The 21,870-nt window shown below is 35.7% G+C and overlaps 4 protein-coding genes across 5 annotated transcripts; 2 read left to right on the top strand and 2 right to left on the bottom strand.

Annotated features, from left to right (window-relative positions):
• Positions 1-1,348: 1,348 nt before the first annotated feature.
• LOC135685084 (octopamine receptor beta-2R-like) lies at positions 1,349-7,551 on the bottom strand. Its single transcript, XM_065200887.2, has one exon. It carries the CDS (start codon positions 4,128-4,130, stop codon positions 3,150-3,152), a length of 981 nt encoding a protein of 326 aa, XP_065056959.1. The 5' UTR covers positions 4,131-7,551; the 3' UTR covers positions 1,349-3,149.
• A 179-nt stretch (positions 7,552-7,730) lies between these two features.
• Positions 7,731-11,695, top strand: LOC135685083 (octopamine receptor beta-2R). The gene has a single exon (XM_065200886.2). The coding sequence runs from the start codon at positions 7,893-7,895 to the stop codon at positions 8,901-8,903; it is 1,011 nt and encodes a 336-aa protein (XP_065056958.1). The 5' UTR covers positions 7,731-7,892; the 3' UTR covers positions 8,904-11,695.
• Positions 9,057-14,713, bottom strand: LOC135685086 (pre-mRNA-splicing factor SYF2). The gene is made up of 7 exons (XM_065200888.1): positions 14,557-14,713; positions 13,048-13,176; positions 12,740-12,865; positions 12,024-12,144; positions 11,604-11,694; positions 10,452-10,553; positions 9,057-9,532 (listed from the first exon to the last, which is right to left on the bottom strand). The coding sequence occupies exons 1-7, from the start codon at positions 14,587-14,589 to the stop codon at positions 9,367-9,369; spliced, it is 768 nt and encodes a 255-aa protein (XP_065056960.1). The 5' UTR covers positions 14,590-14,713; the 3' UTR covers positions 9,057-9,366.
• LOC135685082 (uncharacterized) lies at positions 14,643-21,728 on the top strand. Of its 2 annotated transcripts, none has more exons than XM_065200885.1 (8): positions 14,643-14,755; positions 15,773-15,998; positions 16,988-17,169; positions 17,599-17,716; positions 18,804-18,947; positions 19,487-19,758; positions 20,244-20,354; positions 21,333-21,728. In XM_065200885.1, exons 2-8 carry the CDS (start codon positions 15,806-15,808, stop codon positions 21,510-21,512), a joined length of 1,200 nt encoding a protein of 399 aa, XP_065056957.1. In that variant the 5' UTR covers positions 14,643-14,755; positions 15,773-15,805; the 3' UTR covers positions 21,513-21,728. The 2 variants fall into 2 exon arrangements, with proteins under 2 accessions (XP_065056957.1, XP_065056956.1); XM_065200884.1 differs by having other exon boundaries at positions 14,644-14,775.
• Positions 21,729-21,870: the final 142 nt, after the last annotated feature.

The following is a 21,870-nucleotide window of genomic DNA, read 5'->3' as shown; positions in this document are numbered from 1 at the left end:
TACAATATTTGATTATATCTGATAAGAACGGCATTTGTTGAAATCGGAACTTCTCGTGATTTATGCATATGGGATGGCGTTCATTACGCAACAAAAATTCCATACCCTTTTTATCCTCCATCCCCTTTTCTCTATTCCCTTATTCGCTTTAAGTGAGTAGTTGTTCTCATTTAGTGGGTGGGTCTACCGCTCGAAACCGACCAAAAACGTTGATGCCATCGTTACCTGCTTGCGTCCATCGTGTCCGTGGTTACTCTTCTATACAAAATATCTTATGTATGAAGCTGGTCTTTAATTTTTGTTGATAAAGATTGTTGATATGTAATTAAGCAAGGGTACTTGACTCAAAAGCTCTTTTTGAGATATTTTAAGTTTCCCAAGCAACTGCTTTTTGAGACATTTTAAGTTTAAGTTAAGAAATTAACCAGGATTTAAAAGAATTAAAGGTATCTCAGAACAGGAAATCAGCAAAATGAGACAATGTGACATTTGTTAATCAACAATTAAATTTACAATTGAGAAAATACCAGTGTCGTTACTAAACTATAAAGGGAAACTATATTATGTGAAAATTGCCAAGATTGAAAAGCTAGTGAGAAACTTGGGGCTTGGACCCGTTGGTAAATCCTAAAAATAATTTGTAAAATAACCCTATAACACAACGCTTTTCTACAGCCTAATGTTTGGACTGTTTGCCTACTGACTTTTACTGACTAAATTTGTGCAAAACGCAAGACTAGCAATATTCGTTTTTCGACTTATGACTAACGCGAATTATCTCGAGTGTCTCATTTCGAATAACTGAGAGAGTTTTCACTTTACTTAGAAAAATTAACTTAGAACCACCCTGTGCTCTTTGGTTGTAGTTTGATAAAGTTATCTACGTGTTGGCTCTGGAAACGTTCACATATTACCTATTCAAAGATGAAGGATTAACACAAACGTTTACGGTCATTATGGCCTATTGTTAAAACTCGATGATTTAAGCAAAAGGAGATTTTTTTCAAAATTTACCCATTTTGTTTACGTAATATTGCCCTGGGTACCAGAGCCTCACAAATCCAGGGATAAAGGTTTTCCTTGATGAATAAAACTACAGTGACTAGTTCCAAACTATATCTCTGAGACTAAATAATGGAGATTCTGGTTACCAGGGTAACGTAATGTATGCGTACACCCTATGTTTTCTCTCTTGAATCAAAGTGCTTTTCCTTTGGCCATCAATTATCCCTTACTAGTGAAATCTGCAGTACGCATGATAGAGGATAACAGAAATCTTTTGGACAAGTCTTCAGTTTTTAAGCACATGTTCAATGCCCGATCATAATTAACAATTTACCGATTACTAGTAGCCTGCGTCACAGACCATCACCACCAAGGAGGAGAGTCTGTGACGCAGGCTGGTGATGGTCTGTGACGCAGGCTAATTACTAGCGGCACTATGAAATGATTTATGTCGAGATTTATATCGAGTGTTGCAAAAGTACTTGTTATAGTCTTTAATATTTGGTATCTCAGTCAATCTGATGCTCATTTTTAAAAAAGACATATTGACTGAAATGAAAAATGAAGAGGATTTATTTAAACGTTTGTTGACGTTTGGGGCCTAAGTTGCGAAGAAATATTCCCGATCAAAGGAAACACCATGAATAGGACGTCGTTGGTACCTCATCGTCAGATACGAGAAAGGAAGTCCAATAAGCAAAATGAATGGTTGTAAGTGAGTATTCATTTGTTACTTTGTTTTGGTGTGAAATCGGAGGGTTGAAAATTGGGGAAATGGTGTTTAGAAAGAATGAATTTTTCCCTCATTTACTTTAATAATTGGTAAATCGTTTACTCCGCACGATGATGTACTGGCATTATATCTCCTATAAATGATTTGTACCTGTACTGTAGCGTACATACAAGAACAATGCACTCATAAGACTAGCTGGAGGTAATTCCACTCCTACTTTACTTATAAATATGCTACAAATTTTCAAAAATTTATAAATTACTTTTTGGTAAAAATGAAGTCATATTTTTTGCTAAATTTATGAAGATTCCGAGTTTAATGGAAAATGTGTGTCTCTCAGGCTGGAGAAGTTGCTTTCTCATTAAAATCTTGAAAGATAATGTCACGCTAATTGAAAAATGGGCTTTGGGTTTTAATCTAACTTCCATTTCTACATATTTCTGAGGAGCAGTACATCATCTGATACCTAAAAATGTTATCACCCGTGTAGACGTTTCAAATACAGTTAATTTGACTGAGAATCGTTTTTATTCAAAAGCAAATCGTGAATTAAAAAAAAATTGATTTTCATTCTGTCATCAATTCGGCCTTCCATTGTGAATAGTTTTAAGAATGAATTATGACATGGCTTGCAAAAACCTGATTCTTCACTACACAAATTTTTTCCGGACCCATTTTACAAACCCCAAAGTTAAGCAACTATCGAACCTATTGGCGCCCTTTTGGTTGCTCTTCCTGGTGGGTTGAATGGTAGCTAGTCAGCCAATGTACACAACATATAACTATACATAATACATTATTGTGTAATATAGATAAATCCAAAACATGAACGCTTTTTCCAGGAGAAAACCACACCACATGCGTCAGAATACCGTCGATAATGATAGCTGTCTGATAAAAATACTTCAACAAAGTCAAAGGATATTTGCATCAATAGGACACGTATTAATGATTTCTTCAAGCGACTAAGGAAGGCCCTCATTTATTTAAGTTATCCGAAACTTACAAATAAAATCACATGCTTGCAAATTAATGGTCAATTTCTTTTAGCAAGAAATGCAATCTTGGTAACAGAAAATAAGGAGAAGCACATATCTAAAACTTTACATTGAGAAAAAGAAGCATCCACAAGGATGTAAAGGGGTGCTTTAGCAATATTCACAACAATGAAAAATCCTTCTTTGGATAGGGTGTCGTTCGATAACTAGCTTCTCAATTGCCTGTGTGGATTTCCAATGCTTACGAAGAAACCCTTTGCTTTTAACTCTCTTCGTATTTTTGAGTATACTCCTGGTGTCCCTGGTGCTACTGATATTTTATACAATATTTGGAGCATTCGATAATTAGAATGATCCATTGAACAATACGGCCTTTTGCCTCCGAATCTCCAATGTCTGTCTCTTAGATATAGTTACAGTTGCGATATAGTTGCAGGTGGAGGAGTCCTTGAGACAACGGCGACTTCTGCACTATGTCTTGCTGTTCGGTGTTTCACAAAACACAGTCGTAAACGGATATTTAGCCATCTCAGAACTCGGAAAAAGATGAAACCTTTCGCTAGCTTCATTAAACTGCCATTGTTAATACAATAAAGAATTGGGTTTATGATACCATTCAAAAAGGTAAGGTACTTCATAGCAAATGTCACGGAGCCAGAGTTAACAAGGGATGCCATGCACTTAGGGCATAAGGCATACAACGAGTAATACACAAAAGATGGTCCCCAGCAGATGGCATACCCAAATGCAACCGCAGCTGAAACTTTTGCGACTTTGAGTTGATGGGCACGAACAGCTTTTTCCAGGCAGAGGGCCGCGCGTAACCTGAACGATCTTCGCGCGGCAATAAAAATATGGTAATAGCAGTAAATAATCAGAAGAAATGGCAGTAGAGTGTTACAAACGAGCATAATAATTGTCCACTGCTTTTGGGGAACATATGTACATCCTTCAGAGTTTCTGCTCGACAAATGTATGAATGGTATCAGGCAAAGCAAAATTGTATAAACCCAGCTCGCTAAAATGCATCCAGCCATTTTCCGGCTTGTCATATTGGAGCGGTAGCTTAAGGGCTTTCTGATGGCATACATTCGATCTGCACTGATGAGGAGAAGAGAAATACAAGATGCATAGTTCATTGTCATGTAGGAAAACCGGAATACATCACAAACTGGACCACTTATATCTTTATCCTGGAACTTTAGTCTTTTGAGGAGATAAGACGGGACAACGACGATTCCTTGTATCAAATGACAGCACAGCAGATTGGCTATTCCCCATGTTGATGGTTGCAAGGGTTTTGATTTTATGATGCCATAAAGGCAATAAATGTTCAACAAGAGCATGACAATAATCGTCAAAACAAGCAGACCTCTAATAAAGACTTCTTCCATTCTGCAAATGCGTAAATAAAACCGGGCTTAAACGGTGTTTAAAACGACTGAATAACTTGCACGACTTTTTAACAATATCTTTAGACAACTGTCATATTTAATAGCTGCAGGTATAAAGATATTCTAGTTTAATGTCCCACGAAGTTGTTTGTCTGCTTCATACAGTGTAGAGTATTTTTACAGGTGTAAATTCTTCATCCATCGCACTGTCGGTCCTATCCATACCCACATTTGCTCTGGCTTGAATCAAAGTGAGCGTAAGGCCGTAAATATCAAAACAGCGTCTGCCACAAAAGAGTTGTTATAAATTCTTAATGATGACGAGTGGAGATCTTTTCACTGCCTTTAAGTGGATTTACTTCTCATACAATTATACACATCTGCATTACAGCAATCATCAAATAGCTAATCATTATTTTCGACCGTTATTTTTGAATATACTTTTTTATCGTGATCCCTCAAACACGTTACAGCAATTTTCTCTTAACTAAACTTCTTTCTAAACGTTTTGTACTTCACCTGCCGTTAAAAGATACGAATGTTGTCAACCAAGGTATTGAATTTTTTACGAAGACAAGCTGTTCTAAAACAAAACACGCATATTGTGCTTTTTCAATAAAACTGTATCAAGAACGGCCGAGAAATAGTTTGAAAACAAGACAATAGGCTTACAGATGTATAGTTTGAAAAGACTGGGTTGACTGGCAATGGAAAGAGCGAATTCTCACACCGACAGACCGATTAATAGAATAATCTTGACAATACTATAAGGACAACCAATAGCATATGTTATAGAATTTGGACTCTAGTATAATAAAGTATTTTAATCTCTCGGTTATGTTGCGAAGTGGACGCGTTATTAAAATTTATTATTCTGCTGAGATTAGATAAGGGTAGAGTTCGGAGCCAAGGGTAGAGAACGGGCGTGCGTAACAGCACGAGAGGAATACGGTCTTATCAGCATTAGGAAATACAGAACGAGGGCCTAGCCCTACATGAAAATAGGAATTATATTCTATCTTTATACACATTTGATATAGCATATATTTTCTTAAAGGTACCGCCAGTGAAAGCAAATAGGAGAGACAAGCTCCTGGAGAACGCAGAGAAATTTAGAGTTTAAAGTTAAAACACGGCACCCAGCAGTGGCATTTTCAAGGAAAATTTTTCAAACGATTCTTGTTTACTTCTATAATGATAAGAGAGCAACAGGTGCAGAACAACGGCTGTTAAAATATTTGTTAATGTTTAAGTATTTTTGCTTATTCTAATAAGCATATCAATTCTTGCGTAACGAACGTCATACTTTATCAGTACTACATGATTCACTGACATTTAAATTATAAAAATTGCGTGATAAAACTAAACGCAATAGTGTTCTTAAGTTTGACGTCACAAAACTATTTTTAGAGTTTTTGAATTTTTCCACATAAAATTATAGGACAATATAAATACTTCAAATTATGCAAAATAATTTAATTATGCCAGAAATCGGGTGAGATTGGCCAACGAAATTTGCTTGATGGATAACTGACTTGGCTCATAAAGTTATTAAGAGAGACAAAATTACAAAAGTTTGATGGGGAAAGAGCCTGTGCTCATATTATAACATGATAGACATATTTTGGACATTTACAGTTATTTTATGATCCTCTTTCAGTTTATGGGATCAAAATTTAAAAATTCTAAAAATAGATTTTTATGAGGTCGTCAATAAAGAACTTTACACCTTGAAGAAACTTCTTCTTGAAAGTCGATCTTGCCATCAAGTGAATTTCAGATCAAGTTTGAAAACCACGTTAGTTTGTGTTATACAATGCTGACAATAAATCAAAATTGAAATATAAACCAACGTTAATTGGGAGGTCAAGTGGATTAATGCTAAACAAATTTGTTTGCATTAACATTACCAGTTTGCAGGTAGACAACATGTTGTGAATGTGTGAGGATGTGAGTAACGAGGGACTGGAATGAGCGTAGTTGTTGCTGTAATTAGTGAGCGAGAGAGAATTGTAGTAGGTTTTAATTGCTGCTTATGTGTTTATGACTATTATCACCTACGCAAAGGGGCGTCAAGAGAGGGGGGGGTGTTGGGAGAGGCAAAAAGTCCGGGCCAAAAAGAGTAACGAAATCTAATTACAATGCAAAAAAGGTACCATTTTAGCTACTTATACGCAATCAACGCCTGTAAGTTTATCGAAGAGAAAGGTCCACATGTCCTTGATTGATGTAAAATGTTTTTGTACATTTTTCTAAAAATCCTTGAAAAACTTTTTTCAACAATTCTTCCAAAAAAGGACGTTTCCCTTGTTCTCCAGGAGACTTAAGGGCGTGGCAACAGGAAATTTCCAGTTTTGTGAATCAATACTGGGCCCGAGCTACCCCTCAACGGCCCTGCCTACGCATGGTCAGTGTGCTGTTATGTAGATATAAAAGCTAACTGATTAAGATTATAAGGGGAGTTGCAAGATGTTACAACCTTATGAAAAATGAAAGTTAAAGATGAAATAACTGATTTTCCCTTAGTTTAAAATTGCTTTTTCAAATTACTCTACCACAAAAGAAGAGAGGGGGGGGGGTGAAGCGGAGATACAGTAGGTAGCAGAAGAGATTACAAAGTTAAGTAGGGGAATATAGGGGAATATCGAAGAAGAAGAAAAACTGGATTATCGTTTGTTTTTGTTTTCGTTCCTGCATGCTTCGTTACATATGTATCACATTTACGGTGTTAACTCAAGGGACAGTCATTTGTCTTATAACAGCAAACAAAGTAACTTCTAACGAAAAGCTAATTTTGAGTGTTTGCTTTTACTATACGTATTTCACCGAATTAGCTTGGCAAAACACATGCAAACTCATATGTTTGCTTACTAGTAGCTAATTATAAAAAAATGAGAAAGGCGACACTGAAAGCACAACTTCTCCTATTTATACAGCAGTCGTCCAGGCTTCTGATGAGCAAATGGAGCCAAACTTGATCCAATGCTTTTTTAAAACAAAGGAACTGAGAATTCTGATCAAGCTCAAAGCATTTCAAAATTTAAATTTTTTTTGTATTTTCATCTACCTAGCCTCTTCGAAGCTTGTGTCAAGGATGCAAGACTTTGTGCGTATGGTCCATCCAAGGATACCGTATGGTAAGACTTTGTGCGCATGGTCCATCCAAGGATACCGTATGGTAAGACTTTGTGCGCATGGTCTATCCCCTCGATGCGATCATATCAAGTAATTAATATGTCTGGAATGACAGAGAGCTGGCGACTCTTTTCACTCTGAGTGTAAATTTGGTTATGTCAAGGGTCACGAACTCTAAACTAATAAATCTGTGGTCCGTAGCCCAGACCACTGCGCTATCCAAAAATGTCATCGTGTGTTACAAACTTACTTTTAGGTACAGTTAGAAAATTTAATTGTCGAAAAGTAACGATCTTCAAAGGAGATCATAAAAGGAATCTAAAGAACTTTGAATTGTGTGGAATAGGTTTCTCATACTTTCCTAGTAAGGAATGAGGCTGCGGCATTAAACATAAATGCGCATGCGAGAGTGTATTCTGAATATCATTTCAACAGGCAGTAGAAAGCAACCGTTTAATCATAACATTTCAGATAAAAAGGAAACGAATCGATTCCTGCCCTTCATATTTACAATGATATCCCTTCGTGACAATCCAATATGTAATTACACATTATGGTAATTAAACAATAAAACAGCTTTTTAAATATAAGATAACAATAGAGAATATAAGAGTGTGATGAACGGCGATGCCACCAGTTGCTATTTTACATGTTTTGCCTCCAGTCAAAGTTGAACGAATATGTCAAACGATGGAATACAATTGGGTGGCAATAACATTGACTATAACAAGTCTTGTTATAACTGCCCTTGATTCTCTATGCCTTAGCTTTATTCTAAAGCAGAAGCCGTTATGGAAGCCATCAACATGGGGAATAGTCAATCTGCTGTGCTGCCATTTGCTACAAGGAATCGTCGTTGTTCCGTCTTATATCCTCAAAAGACTAAAGTTCCAGGATAAAGATATTAGTGGTCCAGTTTGTGATGTATTCCGGTTCTCGTACATGACAACGAACTACGCATCTTGTATTTCTCTTCTCCTCATCAGTGCAGATCGGATGTATGCCATCAGAAAGCCCTTAAGCTACCGCTCCAATATGACAAGCCAGAAAATGGCTGGATGCATTTTAGCGAGTTGGGTTTACACAATGTTGCTTTGCTTGATACCATTCACAAATGCATCGACAACCACCCCTGGAGGATGTACATATCTTCCGCAAAAACAGTGGACTATTGCAATGCTGATGTGTAACACTCTACTGCCCTTATTACTGATAATGATTTGCTACTGTGTAATTTTCCATTCTGCAAGGAGATCTAGAATAGCCCGTTTGTCAATATGCAGTAGCAATGCAAACGTCATGCAGAGGCGATCAGAGATGAGCATCGCAAAAACATCCGCTGTAATTGTATCAGCCTATGTTACCTGTTGGGGTCCCTCTTTCGCGTATTATTCACTAGCTTCCATATGTCCTAACTGCCTCTCAACAACATATTTGTATTCTGACGCCGAAGAAGTTGTTACTTTTTCAATGAAATATCTCACCTTCTTAAGCGGAATCGTGTCCCCTGTTATTTACGGTTCGTTCAATAAAGAGAAATGGATGTACATACTTAAAAGGAGACGGAATCGGATAGCACCAACCAAAAATATTGGAATGACGTCAAAAACAGAGAGCGGTGGACAGTTAACTCAATGATCTTTAGCTGTAGTTGCGATGATATAATAGCGAGCTATGTGTAAAATCAGTTGGTAAAAGGAAATAAAGATTATCTTGACATGCTTTGTTAGCTTTATATTGATAATAAAATATTACATAGAAGCTATTGTAATGCAAAAATTGAAGTAAGAGTTTGTAGATATCATGTGATCCGTGATAAGGTCAGTATTACATCATAACTAAAGATAGCCTAACATTGAAACCGGCCGATTAACACTTCACAAGAGAGATTGCAACCGAGCTTGTGAAAAATTGCTCTGCAAACATGATTATATCATTCAGAAGGCGAGTCAAATTGTGAAGAAAGTCTCGTGTCCTTCAGCATGAATGCCCTGGGCAAAATCATTTGCTTCTCAAAATGATAAATAACATCCATTGGAAGAAGTCGAGATGATTGTCAGCCATCAATACGATAAACAGTGGCCAGTTCGATTGATAATGATTAAATGGCAGTTCCTCTTTCGAGGTTTTGTTTGATCTCCTCGGTGTACTTGCCATAATAGCGCTCGGCCTTTTCGTTGAATTTCTTGTTTCGCTCATTGATGTAGTCGATATCAGCTTCGTCGAAATGCTGTCGGCGGCGATGGAACTTTTCACGCTTCTGAATCCTAGACAGACACAACAGTAAACTGTGTTTATATTCATGAATCAAAAAGGCTTATGTAAATGAATATACAACGTGAATAAGGTAGCTGCCTTTAATAAGGTTCGGAAATGTTGTTATTTAAAGGTTGTATCTAAACTGCAATTTTTCACTTGATCCTCGCTGTGTCTGTATTCATTTATTCAATCATTCAATTTTCCATTCACTAATTTTAAAAAAACATTCATTTATTTATTGATCTAATCACTTATTTGTTAATTTCTTCCTTCGTTTACACGTTCACTAATTCATCCATTCGTTCGTTTATTCGTTTATACATTTATTAACTGAATCATACATTCGTTACTCTACTTGCTTATTCTTTCGTTCATCCGTTTAAGCAATCGTTCATCCTTTTGTTATTTATTCATTCATCTATTTATTTATTCATTCATTCATACATCCATTTATTTATTCATTTATTTATTCATTAATTCATTAATTCATCCATCCATTTATTTATTTATTCATTTATTCATTCATTCATTCATTCATTCATTCATTCATTCATTCATTCATTCATTCATTCGATTATTCATTCGATTATACATTGGGATGTCAATTATTCAGTCTGTCGTACCCCCTACTTGACTGCTATTTCTTTGAAATTTTATTCTTTGCAACATAAAAACTTAAACCTTAGAATCTAAAGAGAATGAAGCATAAATCCTAAGTTAATAGTTTTTTAGGGAGAGGTATCGGAAAAAAACTATTACTTTGTTACAAAATGGCGAATGGAATAGGTGATGCTTTCAATCAAACATCTAAGTCACAATCAACATCAAAAGTAGGCCATTTGACGGGCAGGTTCAATTGCAAAGCAAAGTCAGCTATTCAAGTTCTAGTTTCAATGAATATCTTCTATAGTGATATTTAAGACTCACTGTTTGCCAAGATCCTCTACCATTCTGTCGACAGCTGCTTCAGAAACTTTGCCTTCACCTCCATGGCTAAGGCTGTGAGCAGTTGGAAACGCGTTATCTCCCCTAAAACAAACAATTATCCATAGAAAACAACTAAAGCAAAATTCTACAGTTGCTTTTCAAAGCACAACAACTACCGATCACGAACGCATACTTCATCAACCATACTATCTAGTCACAATGTAAAATGGCGCAGTGAACATAAATGCCCTTCTTGTTGTCTGTTTTCGCTTTTCTATTAACAGGAAAGAAAGTCAGTAACGAGTATTTTAACTTTCTTTCTCGACCCTTACCAAATTTAAACGTTGAGTTGCTCACGAATGGTTTCTAAACAATTTCAGGCTTGAAATCATAAAAATTATAAAAAACTTTAGCTTAGAACTAAAAATAATCAAGACTCAATATTCTTAACAAAATGTGTGTATCGCATAAACCAAGATATGTCTTGATATGTGAATATAGTAACCACTACAAAAAAAATGAAAAATTTCATAAACGAAAAAAGAAATGCGAGCTCAGTTATACTTAACTTAATGCAAGCTCACTCAACATATCAAAAAGGTTAAGATTCATATCTATGTCCAAAGCAAAACATTATAAACACAAGAGTCATCTTGGAAAGCTGTTATCAGAAGGTATGAATTTCTAGTTTTAAAAAGAGCAAGAAAACAGATAAGCAGAATTTTATATCAAGGTGTGGATGGAAAGTAACACGAGAGGAAGAATCTAATCACTGACAGAAACTGAAAGCTAATCAAAGGAACTATACGATGTACTGATACAAACAAGGCACCAGAGCAGAGAGAAATGATAAGATTGGTACTTTCCCATCCCACTGTTCACCTCCCATTTAAATTTTGAGGCAAGCTCCTTACCTCCTTTGGCCTTGATTCCCTAAAGTTATTTTTAGCAGGTAAGCCTGCACCCAGAGAGGGATTGGTACAAAGCATCAATGAAGTGGGGGCAGGGATAGCAAAATGAAGAAAACTGCCTAGCTAGGGCAAGCAGGTTTGAATCAACTGTAGAGAAATTAAACACAATAAAATCAGCTAAAGAATAATTTGAGGTCAATAAATTGGGTCCCTTTTAAGCTCAGAGCTGTAAAAAACTTACATTGTATCCTTCATTTTGTTATACGACTCCAAATCTGGCTTATGCTGGCGTGTTAATCTTTGGTACTGCCTTAACTGTGCAGCGGCATAATCTACAAAGAATACAATTTTTTAACTCTGATTTTGCTAGGATTATATTAAGAAATAAACAACAAGCCTGGCCTGAAGAAATGCCATTAACTTGAAAAAATTATAATTTACTAGATATCACTTGAGAAGCAAGCATTATTTTGCTATTCCACCATCTCATAAGCGGGTATCTGTGAATTTTTTCGGGGAAGTGGTACTCCCAACAACTTGCACTCTTGCTTTCTAGCAATAATTACTTTCTGTTTACCAGTTTTTTGAAAAATAAGTGGTAGCAGCCATTCAGACACAGATTTTTTTCATAGATGTTGCTTTTTGGTATGCTAATACTTACCAGAAAATCCTTGATCTGGATTTTTTCTCTTTTTCTTCTTTCTTTCCAACATCTCTAGTTCATGCGCAGACTGTTGCAAAAGTTTTGTTTGGTCATAGTCCTCTCCTCTTTCTTCTGCTTCCTAGAGATGAAATTGACATTCAAAGTAAGAGAAACATATCCTACAAAAGTTTTCAACTTTTCAAAACTTTTCACCTGAAACTCCTCAGAGTATAAACGTAAGATAATTTCAAAAAATTAGTACAAAAATAATGTCCATATTTAATGGGACATTATTTTTGTACTAACTTTTTGAAATTATCTTACGTTTATGCAGATTTAAAGAAACCTGAAAGACTAAAAAGTGAATTTTATTGGTTTTTTGTTTTTGACCAATCGTGGCCAATACAATAGAAGGAGCCTCAATACATGTGGGTGTGAAGGACCAAGTGGGTAGAAGTGAGAGGGAAAGTTCTGATTATGCTTGAACTGTAAATTGCCCTCTCTATTAGTCTGTTAGAGGCTGGTACTGTTAGATGTTAAAGTTATCAAATGGATATCAAATGTTAGAGTGCCATGAAGATTATTGAGACATGTTCAAAAACATTGTCTGTTTTGGTATGCATTTCAAGCTTCCCACATCCTCTTTGCCCTTATCTTATTTGTTTCACTATTATCTCTTATCAAATTACCTAAGGCAAAAAGAAAAAGATAATAATTGCAAAAAAAATACGAACCTTTCTAGCTTCCTGGTCAGCTAATTCCCATTCTGCCTTTCTTTTTCTTGCTTCCCAGTTTGCAGGTAACTTATTTCTCCTGTCTTCTTCGACCATCTCTTCATGATTTAACTTCCTTGCTGCATTCTGTTGTGAATAAAACAGGTTTACAAAATAGCAACATTGATTCATAGAGGATGTGTTGGGGCTGCAAATTCATGGCTAAATGTTAAAAAGAAGAGGTACAAAGAAGAAAGCATTTCCACATAAAAATAGCCTACACTTGTGGGACCATCAAAAAATTTCTAAATATAAATATAATTTATTACCCTTCTTAACTGCAATTCCCTTAGACGATTCATATAATCCTTTTTCTTTTGTGTTGCTGTTTTTCTATCATGATTTGCTATTTCATTGTCACTGTCACTCTCTGATTCAGTGTCATCTGTTTGCCGCTCCTTGAAATATCAAAGCATTGAGGCATCAGAGCTGATAAGCACAACAAAAACACTATAAATTTATTCTTTTTAGTATGTAGAACAGGATGATCTTAAGTTGGAACTCAAAGATTTGTGTCTAATGGTAAAATTCAGAGACTTTAAGAATATTCTCTCTGTTGGTGTTATACTTATTAGGTATGTCTATGGAGGTATTAAGAATTTTAGTTGCTTGCAGGTGTAATCATGATTTGGTTTTTGATCTTAACAAAGTGGGAATTCCTTTTGTTGTCAGCATTTAAAAACAAGTTTAGATCTTCTGTACGCATGAAATTTTTTTAGAACCATGATGACAATATTTTTTTCTAAAACAGTTCCCATCATTTAGAAAAATAGGCCTCAGCCCTATTTATGAAATTCCTCCAACCTGTTTTCTTTCGTGTTGCCAAAATCTTCTGTGTATCCATTAGATTTTAGTATTTTGCTTTATAAAAGCGATGCTTGGTTAAAAGCTCTTTAAGGTTTGATGTGTCAGATATATCTAGTTATAAGACCTTACTGGTTTTGATTACATTAGGTGGATGGCTGACAATTCATTGACAAAAAGGTGTACCTATAGATTTTCTATATAGGCTATCTATGTCCAGTATTCAATTAGTTGGCCAGTATTCTGTTTATAAATTGAATAAGTGAAAGAAAATTGTTTATTACTTGAAAAAAGGAGTAATATGAAGTAATAACATTTCTAGGTTTTAATTTTCCTTTCCTTGTATTTATCTTTTTTTCTTTTTGTCTCGTTAGCTCTTTAATTTTGTATAGTTTGTTTTCAAATTTTATGAAAGTTGTAAACTTATCAGTTGTAAACTATCATCATTTATATTTCATATAACTTAGGACACTGGCCAGAAAACCATCTGGTTTACCTCATGTCCTCCTAGGCTAAACCTCTGTCTAATTAAAAATATGATATAACGTATAAAGCAAATTATAACTTTTTTATTACATCTTCACGCAATCGTATACTTCTAGGTAACTGTTGTCAAATTACAATGAATTTGAAATTGAATTTCAATGTTTACGCGCTGACACACACACGTCCTTAATTTTACATCTAATACAAAATTTGTTTCTAGATCTTGGCATCACAAAATTCTTAGTTGGAAAGTTTGGCATCTTCTGATAAGATCAGGTGTGGGCCAGGTGCTGTTAAACAGGAGTATGGTATTGTAAATAATTAGGTTTTCTTCAAAGGGCATCACCGATTTGAACGCGCGTGGACTAGAATAGTAGCTCCAACTCAAGATACCCTCTAAATAAATGGCGCTCATGAAAAGTGCATGTAAGTCCAGGTCAGCAGCACCGAATTCCTTATTAAAATCAATGGTGTCTGTTTGTGCTTACCTCCAATCCCTTTTCAACTTTTTCTGTCGCCATTTTCTCTGGCGTCGTAATCGTAAAAACAGAGATATATTATGAGATCCTCGTTATGAAGATAAGGCTGTTAAAAATGTTTTAACACGTTGGAATAATGGCGTCTCCCACAATGTGAAAGCTGTGGAAGGAGTAAAATTTCATAAAGCAAACTTTTAGGAGTCTAAACGTGGGTATATAAGTACAGAGGTATTAAAATATTCACGTATATACAATTTTTCGGGTGATTTTAAAATGCAAACAATTTATTTTCATGGATATCGGATATGTGATTGAAAAAATGCAGAGGAAGAAGTGCTTGGCCTATGTTAAGATAATGTAGAGTTCAAAGATAATAAATTAGCAGAGCTATCAAGTAATTCAAATGGAAATAAATACATCAAAGCAAACATCAAATGTGAAGTAGAAAAAAATCCAAAAGTTAAATCAAATAAAATCAAGCTATTAACTAGGGAGAAATTTTGTTTTGTTTACTATTGCTTTCTCAAACTGAAAACTTTGAGGGCCCCCTTAACCTCAAGGCCCAAGGCCAATTTGCCACCACCTCCATCTTTCGATGGCCATAATTGTGAGTTTTTGTTTGATGTTTCTTGAAGATGTTTGATGCATCTGCCCCTGCTGCCCCAGCTGCCCCTGCTGCCCCTGCTGCCCCCATGGCTCCAGTGCCTTTGGAGCCCAGTCCCCTTTGACAATTGAGTCCATATTTAGTTGGACAAATTCTGTGATGGCATCCCTTTATTTTACTATACATTTCTTGTGTATAGCAAGTTCTTATCGGTCTGTTTGCGTCCTTGAATAGTTTGAATGATTTCTAGACACAAAATCGAGTCTTAAATAGAAATCAAGTATATTGGGTGTGGTAAGGGTGTAGTCATGGGTGTGGCCTTTGAATTTGCCTACAGCACAGCCCCCTTCCTAATGTTAGGATGACACCCCTGGACCATAACCTCTACCACATACCATTAATGATTTCATAAAGCATTAAACAAATGTCTGTTTTAGCTTCACTGGCTTATACATAATGAGACTGAAAATACTGAATGAGACTGGAGGAAATGCAAGCTGTAGGACCAATGATAGACGTTGGATGTGTCACTGGCTCTACATACATCAAGAGTTGCCATATGCAAAATATGATCTAATCAGGACCCTGAACGATCTCTGATGAGTACCTTTTTTCTTTTAGCTCTCAAGTTGCTACTGCTGATGCAAGTGAAACATGGCAGAATACAATCAAAATGATGTTGTGATTGTAGCAGCACTTAGGACACCTATAGGTGCTTTAAATGGTAAACTCAGCTCATTGAAAGCCTCAGCCCTTGGGACTGCTGTTATAAAAGCATTACTGACTCAGACAAATGTTGGACCAAAGTCAATCTCAGAAGTTATATTAGGACAAGCACTAACTGCAGGTCTGTTAGATGACAGTTTGCAAGTTTTGATATGCTGTTACACATATAAAATGATGAAGTTGTGTTATTTTTATATTTAATACATTACAATAATCTCCATTGCAGAGGAGTTGATATCATTTTGTATTCTCTGCATGCATGCATCAGCAGGCCTTGACCGAAATCAGTCAAGTCAAGCATCTCAGAGAATGGTTTATTGAGCACCAAGTACTGTAGTTACAAATAATTTTAAAAATTAATTTTGATCAAATATAAGCAATCATCAGTAATGACTACAATATGATGGTTTATAAGATTTGCACAAGAAGGCTTTTAAATATATGCATATTATACATTCTCTAATGGAAACACTATTTTTATGTTTTTTTTGCTTACTGTTTACATGAAAAAGTATACATGGAACCGAAAACTCCACCACATGGAAATGCCTTTGGAAGTGAAATCTTTTGAGCAAGCACACAATCTAGATGCAAGCAATAATTTTACAAGCACAGATGTAAGCACCACACAATGCTCTGCATCCAAGTGAATAGCACACAAAACCATACTTAGGGGTGTTTTGCTTGTCATTGCAAAAAAGAAACAAATTTGTACTTATTTCAATTTATCATGCAACATTTTGTGTGAGAGCCCTCCTATTTCTTGTAATAGCTGCACCCTGGATCATACCTTATTGGCCTTCTCTTCTGTCTACAGAAAGAGGCCAGAGTATGAAGTTAAAATTGAGTCATGTCAGCCACTTTATGTTTTGCTTACAGGCGGATAAGGAGAGTCCTTTTTGCTTTGTGATTATAGATTCCCTGTTTGGTACACATACATTGCATTGCAATAGAACCAGTTTAGTGATACAGAAAGATTTCTTCAAGTTATTAACTATATAAATAAAAGGAACCAGATACTTAGAAAAATCGAGACATTTTTAGGAGAAGTGTTTTTTATTTCAAAATATATTGTGCTTTTTTATTTTTGTTATTTTTTGGCATATTTAGGACAAGGTCAGAACCCAGCCAGGCAGGCATCAGTTGATGCTGGGGTCCCGTATGAAACTACTGCAACCTCTGTCAGCATGCTTTGTGGATCAGGAATGAAAGCTGTTACTCTTGGCTGGCAAGCAATAAAATGCGACGATGCCAAAATTGTCATTGCTGGTGGGCAGGAGAGCATGAGTCAAGTAATTACAAAAAACTGCTATTGAACAACTTGTGTAATATTACCTTGTGTTCAAACCAACTTGTGTTCAAACCTTCAGGGACTGCTGAATCAGGGGGTGATGGGGCTTAACCCTCCCCCACTTATCCCCCAAATGTACTTTAGCCTGCTCAATCTGTAATACCCATTATGGTTTTTGTAAACATGTGTGACAAATCTATTTCATCCCTTTGCAAAATATTCCTACCCAGGTATCTGAACCTGAATTTGCGTTTGTCTTCATTTCATTGCTTTGGTGACAATGATGTTGTGGCAATTGAATTCTTTGCGGTCAAATTCTGGGCAGATTAGATCAAATAAGACAAATTTTATACTTATCTTATTAAAGCTGAAAAGTAATTCTTGAAAAGCAACGTTTATCTTGGTAATTCTTGAATAACCTTCTTCAAAGGCTCCACATTGTGCCAACATGAGAAATGGTGTTAAGTTTGGCGATGCAACATTCAAAGACTCCATGTTAGTGGATGGCCTTGTTGATGCATTCTACGGAATACACATGGGAATAACAGGTGCAGATTATACTTACGTTTAATTGATGTAGCATCGTCTTGGAATATGTTTATTTATTAAATTCAATCCTTGTATCATGTTTATACTTTTATTCGTTAATTTCTCCTTGCATTCCAAGGCCATTATAGCAAAGGTTATCTCCTGTATCCCACTCAGTACAAGAGAAGAGTGAGCCATCTCCTATATCCCACTCGGTACATTGTTATATAGTAATTGTAGACACTACTTGAAAGTATTAGCAATGCCTAAAAAAGCAGGGACTTTTGCTCGATAGCCCTTCTTGGAGTTTTTTCTAAGGGTCTGGAACAAAAAGTATAAATAATATATGAAGTTATTGGATTAAGATTAGAATTTGTAATGTAATCTTTTCGCGTACATGTATTTAAACTTTAACTTGTACACTACCTGACGATCGCCATGTTTCCGGAAGAATTAGAACAAAGCAAGGCGATAAGCCACGATACAGAGCGAAATAGGCACTATTAAAAGAATTAGCCAATGTTGCTCAGCTTATGAAAAACAAAACTTCGAATGTTTCGTTGATGAAAACAATTTTATTCAGGTCAAAAACGACGGTCAACTATACAACCCATGCGTGCGATCAATCGCTCGCATTATTGGTGCCATGCGTGTGCCAACTTGTACTTCTTGTTGTTAGAAATGAATAAATTTGAATTTGAATTTGATTATGGTCTTGAGAACCCAAGTGTTTCTTGTTCTGACACCCTTATGTTACGTTGTGAGACACTCTATTTGCGAAAAAAGCTAAATAACGATCAAACGAATGTTAACTACTATTTAGAGAGTTTCTGCTATCTTTTGCAATCTGAATTACATTGTGGTTGATCTGTGTCACAAGAAAGAAGATACAAAGCTTTGAAGGTCATTTGATAACAGCACGTGTTTGATTCATTGTGCCAAGTTAATTTTATGAGCCAAAGATTGTAGACTGCTGCATGTTGAGAGTCAAACATTCGTTTGCCAGTCAGTATATCCGCAACCGGATAGTCAATGCTCTTCTAAATATAACATCATGTAATTTGAAATCGTGGTGTGATCAATTCACATTGAATTTTACTTTCGTAGCTGAGAACGTTGCTGAGCAGTGGGGCATAACAAGAGATGAGCAAGACCAATTTGCAGCATCATCACAGGGAAAAGCGGAGGTTGCGCAGAAGAGTGGTAAATTTGTCAACGAACTTGTTCATGTGGAAATAACATCTAGAGCAGGTAAATAAGTATAGCGTCAGATTTGATAAATGTAGTAAGTTTGATATCTCAACGGTTTTTGAGAAGTGTGTTGAATTTAAGTACAGTGAATAAGGCTGCAGTAACAATACTGCTTGACAGACCCTGAAGAAATGCTGCCATTTCACGAACATCAGAAAATATACAATCACAATATTAATAAACGGCTCCAGGGTGGTCTTTCTGGCGACTTCTCAAATGTCTCTGGTATCAAAGCTTGAAGTAATAGTCAAATTTTGATTTTGAATTTAAAACATCAGATCTTGGAACTGCATTCATATCAAGTTGGATTCATTAGCAAGGCAGTTGCTCAGAGTTCTTATTAAATTCATTATGATATTTTTTTGAAAGACAATTTGTCACGAAACACAGAAGACAAAACCATTAAAGGTTATCTGATTAATTCAAGGCTTTGTTGTGCCGTGAATGTCAAACTTGGATTTTATGTAAGAACCATTGACTAGTTAACTTTACATTTTAAAGGCTCTTGAATGAGCAGTTGATGCATTATGTTGTTTTAGGGTCGCTTGTTGTAACAGAGGATGAGCATCCAAGACATGGTACAACGATTGAAAAACTTCTACGACTGAAGCCTGCATTCAAGAACCCTGGAAGTGTCACAGCGGGTAATTCTTCAGGTATAAACGATGGAGCGGCTGCTGTCATGTTGATGAATGCATCGACAGCAATGGAAACTGGCCTTACTCCAATGGCGAGAGTAGTGACCTGGGCACAAGCTGGTGTTGACCCACAAGTTATGGGAACCGGGCCTATACCAGCCATTCGTGCAGTGGTTAGATTTTTATTGGCTTATTTTTCTTTCAGTATAATCGCAATATGATTTGTGATAATGTGCCATCAGATTGTAACTGAAAGTTACATGTCTGTTTACATTGTAACTCAAAGTCTGGTAGCTATACTTTGGAAACTTTTTGGCTATTTGGCTGGTAAATGACTTAAAGCTTTCTAGAAATATGTTTCCTACAATCCCTGTCACAACTCTTAAAACGCCGACATAAATTCAGCGTAAATAAGGCAAATTTAGCCACCTCTTCTCATTTGCAGTAATTATGAAGTACTTTTTTTCTTGTGACTCGTTTGATATTTGCCTAGGCTATCGAAATTGTTCTAGAGAGGGAAGAGGAGTAGTAAACATTGAAAAACGCGACGCAAATTGCTGCGTGCTCCAAGTAATTTTTGCAGACATTGTACCTCGTGGCATTGGATAAAAGTTTCCTGTTATTTTCGCAAAGTTAGTGGATATTTTTGTTGTTGTAGTTGCATAAAGCGAATTGGAAGTTGGATGATGTTGATCTATTTGAACTGAACGAAGCATTTGCTGCTCAGTCATTGGCTGTTATAAAGGACCTTGGGCTAGATATTAGTAAGGTATGACTTTCCATTTCCAAGGTTGGCTTGCATCGTTAAGAAGTCCCATTGCTATCATTTTATGGAGTATTTCCAGAAAGTTGCATTTCAGTTGAAGCTGAAATTAATAGAATATAGTTTATGTTTAATTATTTTTAGTGAAATAATTAATAGATCAGGGTCTAGAGTAGGAGCGAGGACTCACTTTGTTGATGAATAATTTTGGTGATATCCCGAAGATGAAAATTATCTGTTGCTTGAAAATGATAAATTACGAGTTTAGAGTAGTTTTTGCTAATTCAGTTAAGCCTTCTTTCGCATCGGAATTAAAACCCATTTTTATGCTGTCGAAACAGTGCAAATGAATTTTCAAAATTTCTTTAAGCTCCAAAAGTAGCAATTTGATTATTGGATCCGTTGGATGGAAAATATAGAATAAGATCTGTTTTAATTTATATGTTTTTTAGATTTAATCTAGTATGTTTAGCAAAATAGTTTCACTTCAAAAAGGTGTAGATTGTTCACATGAATTTTAACATTATGAAATTCGCTGGAAATCTAGTGTTTGGTTACATTGTGAATTCATTGGTCAAATATTTATCTTTAGAATTATATAATTTTTAGAATTTATTCGTGGCAAGAAATTCCACTTCTCAAAAGCTTTAAACTGTAAGGTAGAGCCTTTTATCTACAATTAATCTGAAAAACTAATTTTCTGACATCCACGCTCGTTTGGTTTTAAATTCACAGTCCTATATTCACAGTTAAATTCACAGAATTTTTCTATTTTCCATTTTTCCATTTTTCTATCAAGCAAACTATGAACTGTTAAAACAGTCCTCCTTGTACCAAATATTAAACGTCTTCTTAACTTTCCATTTAAATATGACATGAATAAAAATTCGTTGATGGGAAACTTGGGTAGTTATGGTTCATAGCCTGATATAATTTACAGCTTCTAAATTGTATATAAAGCTAGCAATTTGAATTTGTTTGTAGGTAAATGTAAATGGAGGAGCCATAGCTTTGGGTCACCCGATTGGAGCATCAGGTGCAAGGGTTATTGTCACTTTGGTCCACGAGATGCAAAAAAGAAGTGCTCAGAAAGGCATTGCAGCACTTTGCATTGGCGGTGGAATGGGTATTGCTGTCTGTATCGAGCGCATTCCCTCCAAGTGAAAGACAGTATTTATAAAAAAGGAAAAATCATTTTTATTTTCTTGAGGGTAAATTTCCCTCACAAGAATGGCTGCAAGCTTGTCAATTCATAGTGTAAAAGGGTGATTAATTTAAACTAGAAATTAAAAACAATGTATTACTCTCAATTGCAGATATTAATAGACTTGATGTTGCAGAAATAATGTATTTTGTCTAATGATAGTGCATATGGAAGACCTTGCTGCATGTTCCCTTTCAAGTTGCCTCCTTTGGAATTTTAAATAACCTATGCAACTGTTTATATCTATAGGATAAAATAGCATCTATGATGTTGCCACCTTGCTCCAATTTCTTTAACTTCAATATCGCGGAAGAAACA

The sequence above is a fragment of the Rhopilema esculentum genome, chromosome 15, assembly GCF_057945365.1.
Source record: "Rhopilema esculentum isolate cy_ngs chromosome 15, ASM5794536v1, whole genome shotgun sequence".
NCBI classification, from domain to species: Eukaryota; Metazoa; Cnidaria; class Scyphozoa; order Rhizostomeae; family Rhizostomatidae; genus Rhopilema; species Rhopilema esculentum.
Note: the sequence above shows the minus strand (reverse complement) of the source record. Positions and strands in the feature narration are given on the sequence as shown.

Bases quoted from the DNA above. Each gene is read 5' to 3' on its own strand.
- LOC135685084 (XM_065200887.2), bottom strand. From the start codon at position 4,130: ATGGAAGAAGTCTTTATTAGAGGTCTGCTTGTTTTGACGATTATTGTC.
- LOC135685083 (XM_065200886.2), top strand. From the start codon at position 7,893: ATGCCACCAGTTGCTATTTTACATGTTTTGCCTCCAGTCAAAGTTGAA.
- LOC135685086 (XM_065200888.1), bottom strand. From the start codon at position 14,589: ATGGCGACAGAAAAAGTTGAAAAGGGATTGGAG. The intron at 12,866-13,047 runs GTAATAAATTAT...TATTCACAACAG, and splicing joins GGGAATTGCAGTTAAGAAGG to AATGCAGCAAGGAAGTTAAA. The intron at 12,145-12,739 runs GTTCGTATTTTT...TTTCATCTCTAG, and splicing joins CTGACCAGGAAGCTAGAAAG to GAAGCAGAAGAAAGAGGAGA.
- LOC135685082 (XM_065200885.1), top strand. From the start codon at position 15,806: ATGGCAGAATACAATCAAAATGATGTTGTGATTGTAGCAGCACTTAGG. The intron at 17,717-18,803 runs GTGCAGATTATA...TTACTTTCGTAG, and splicing joins AATACACATGGGAATAACAG to CTGAGAACGTTGCTGAGCAG. The intron at 19,759-20,243 runs GTTAGATTTTTA...TTGTTGTTGTAG, and splicing joins TACCAGCCATTCGTGCAGTG to TTGCATAAAGCGAATTGGAA.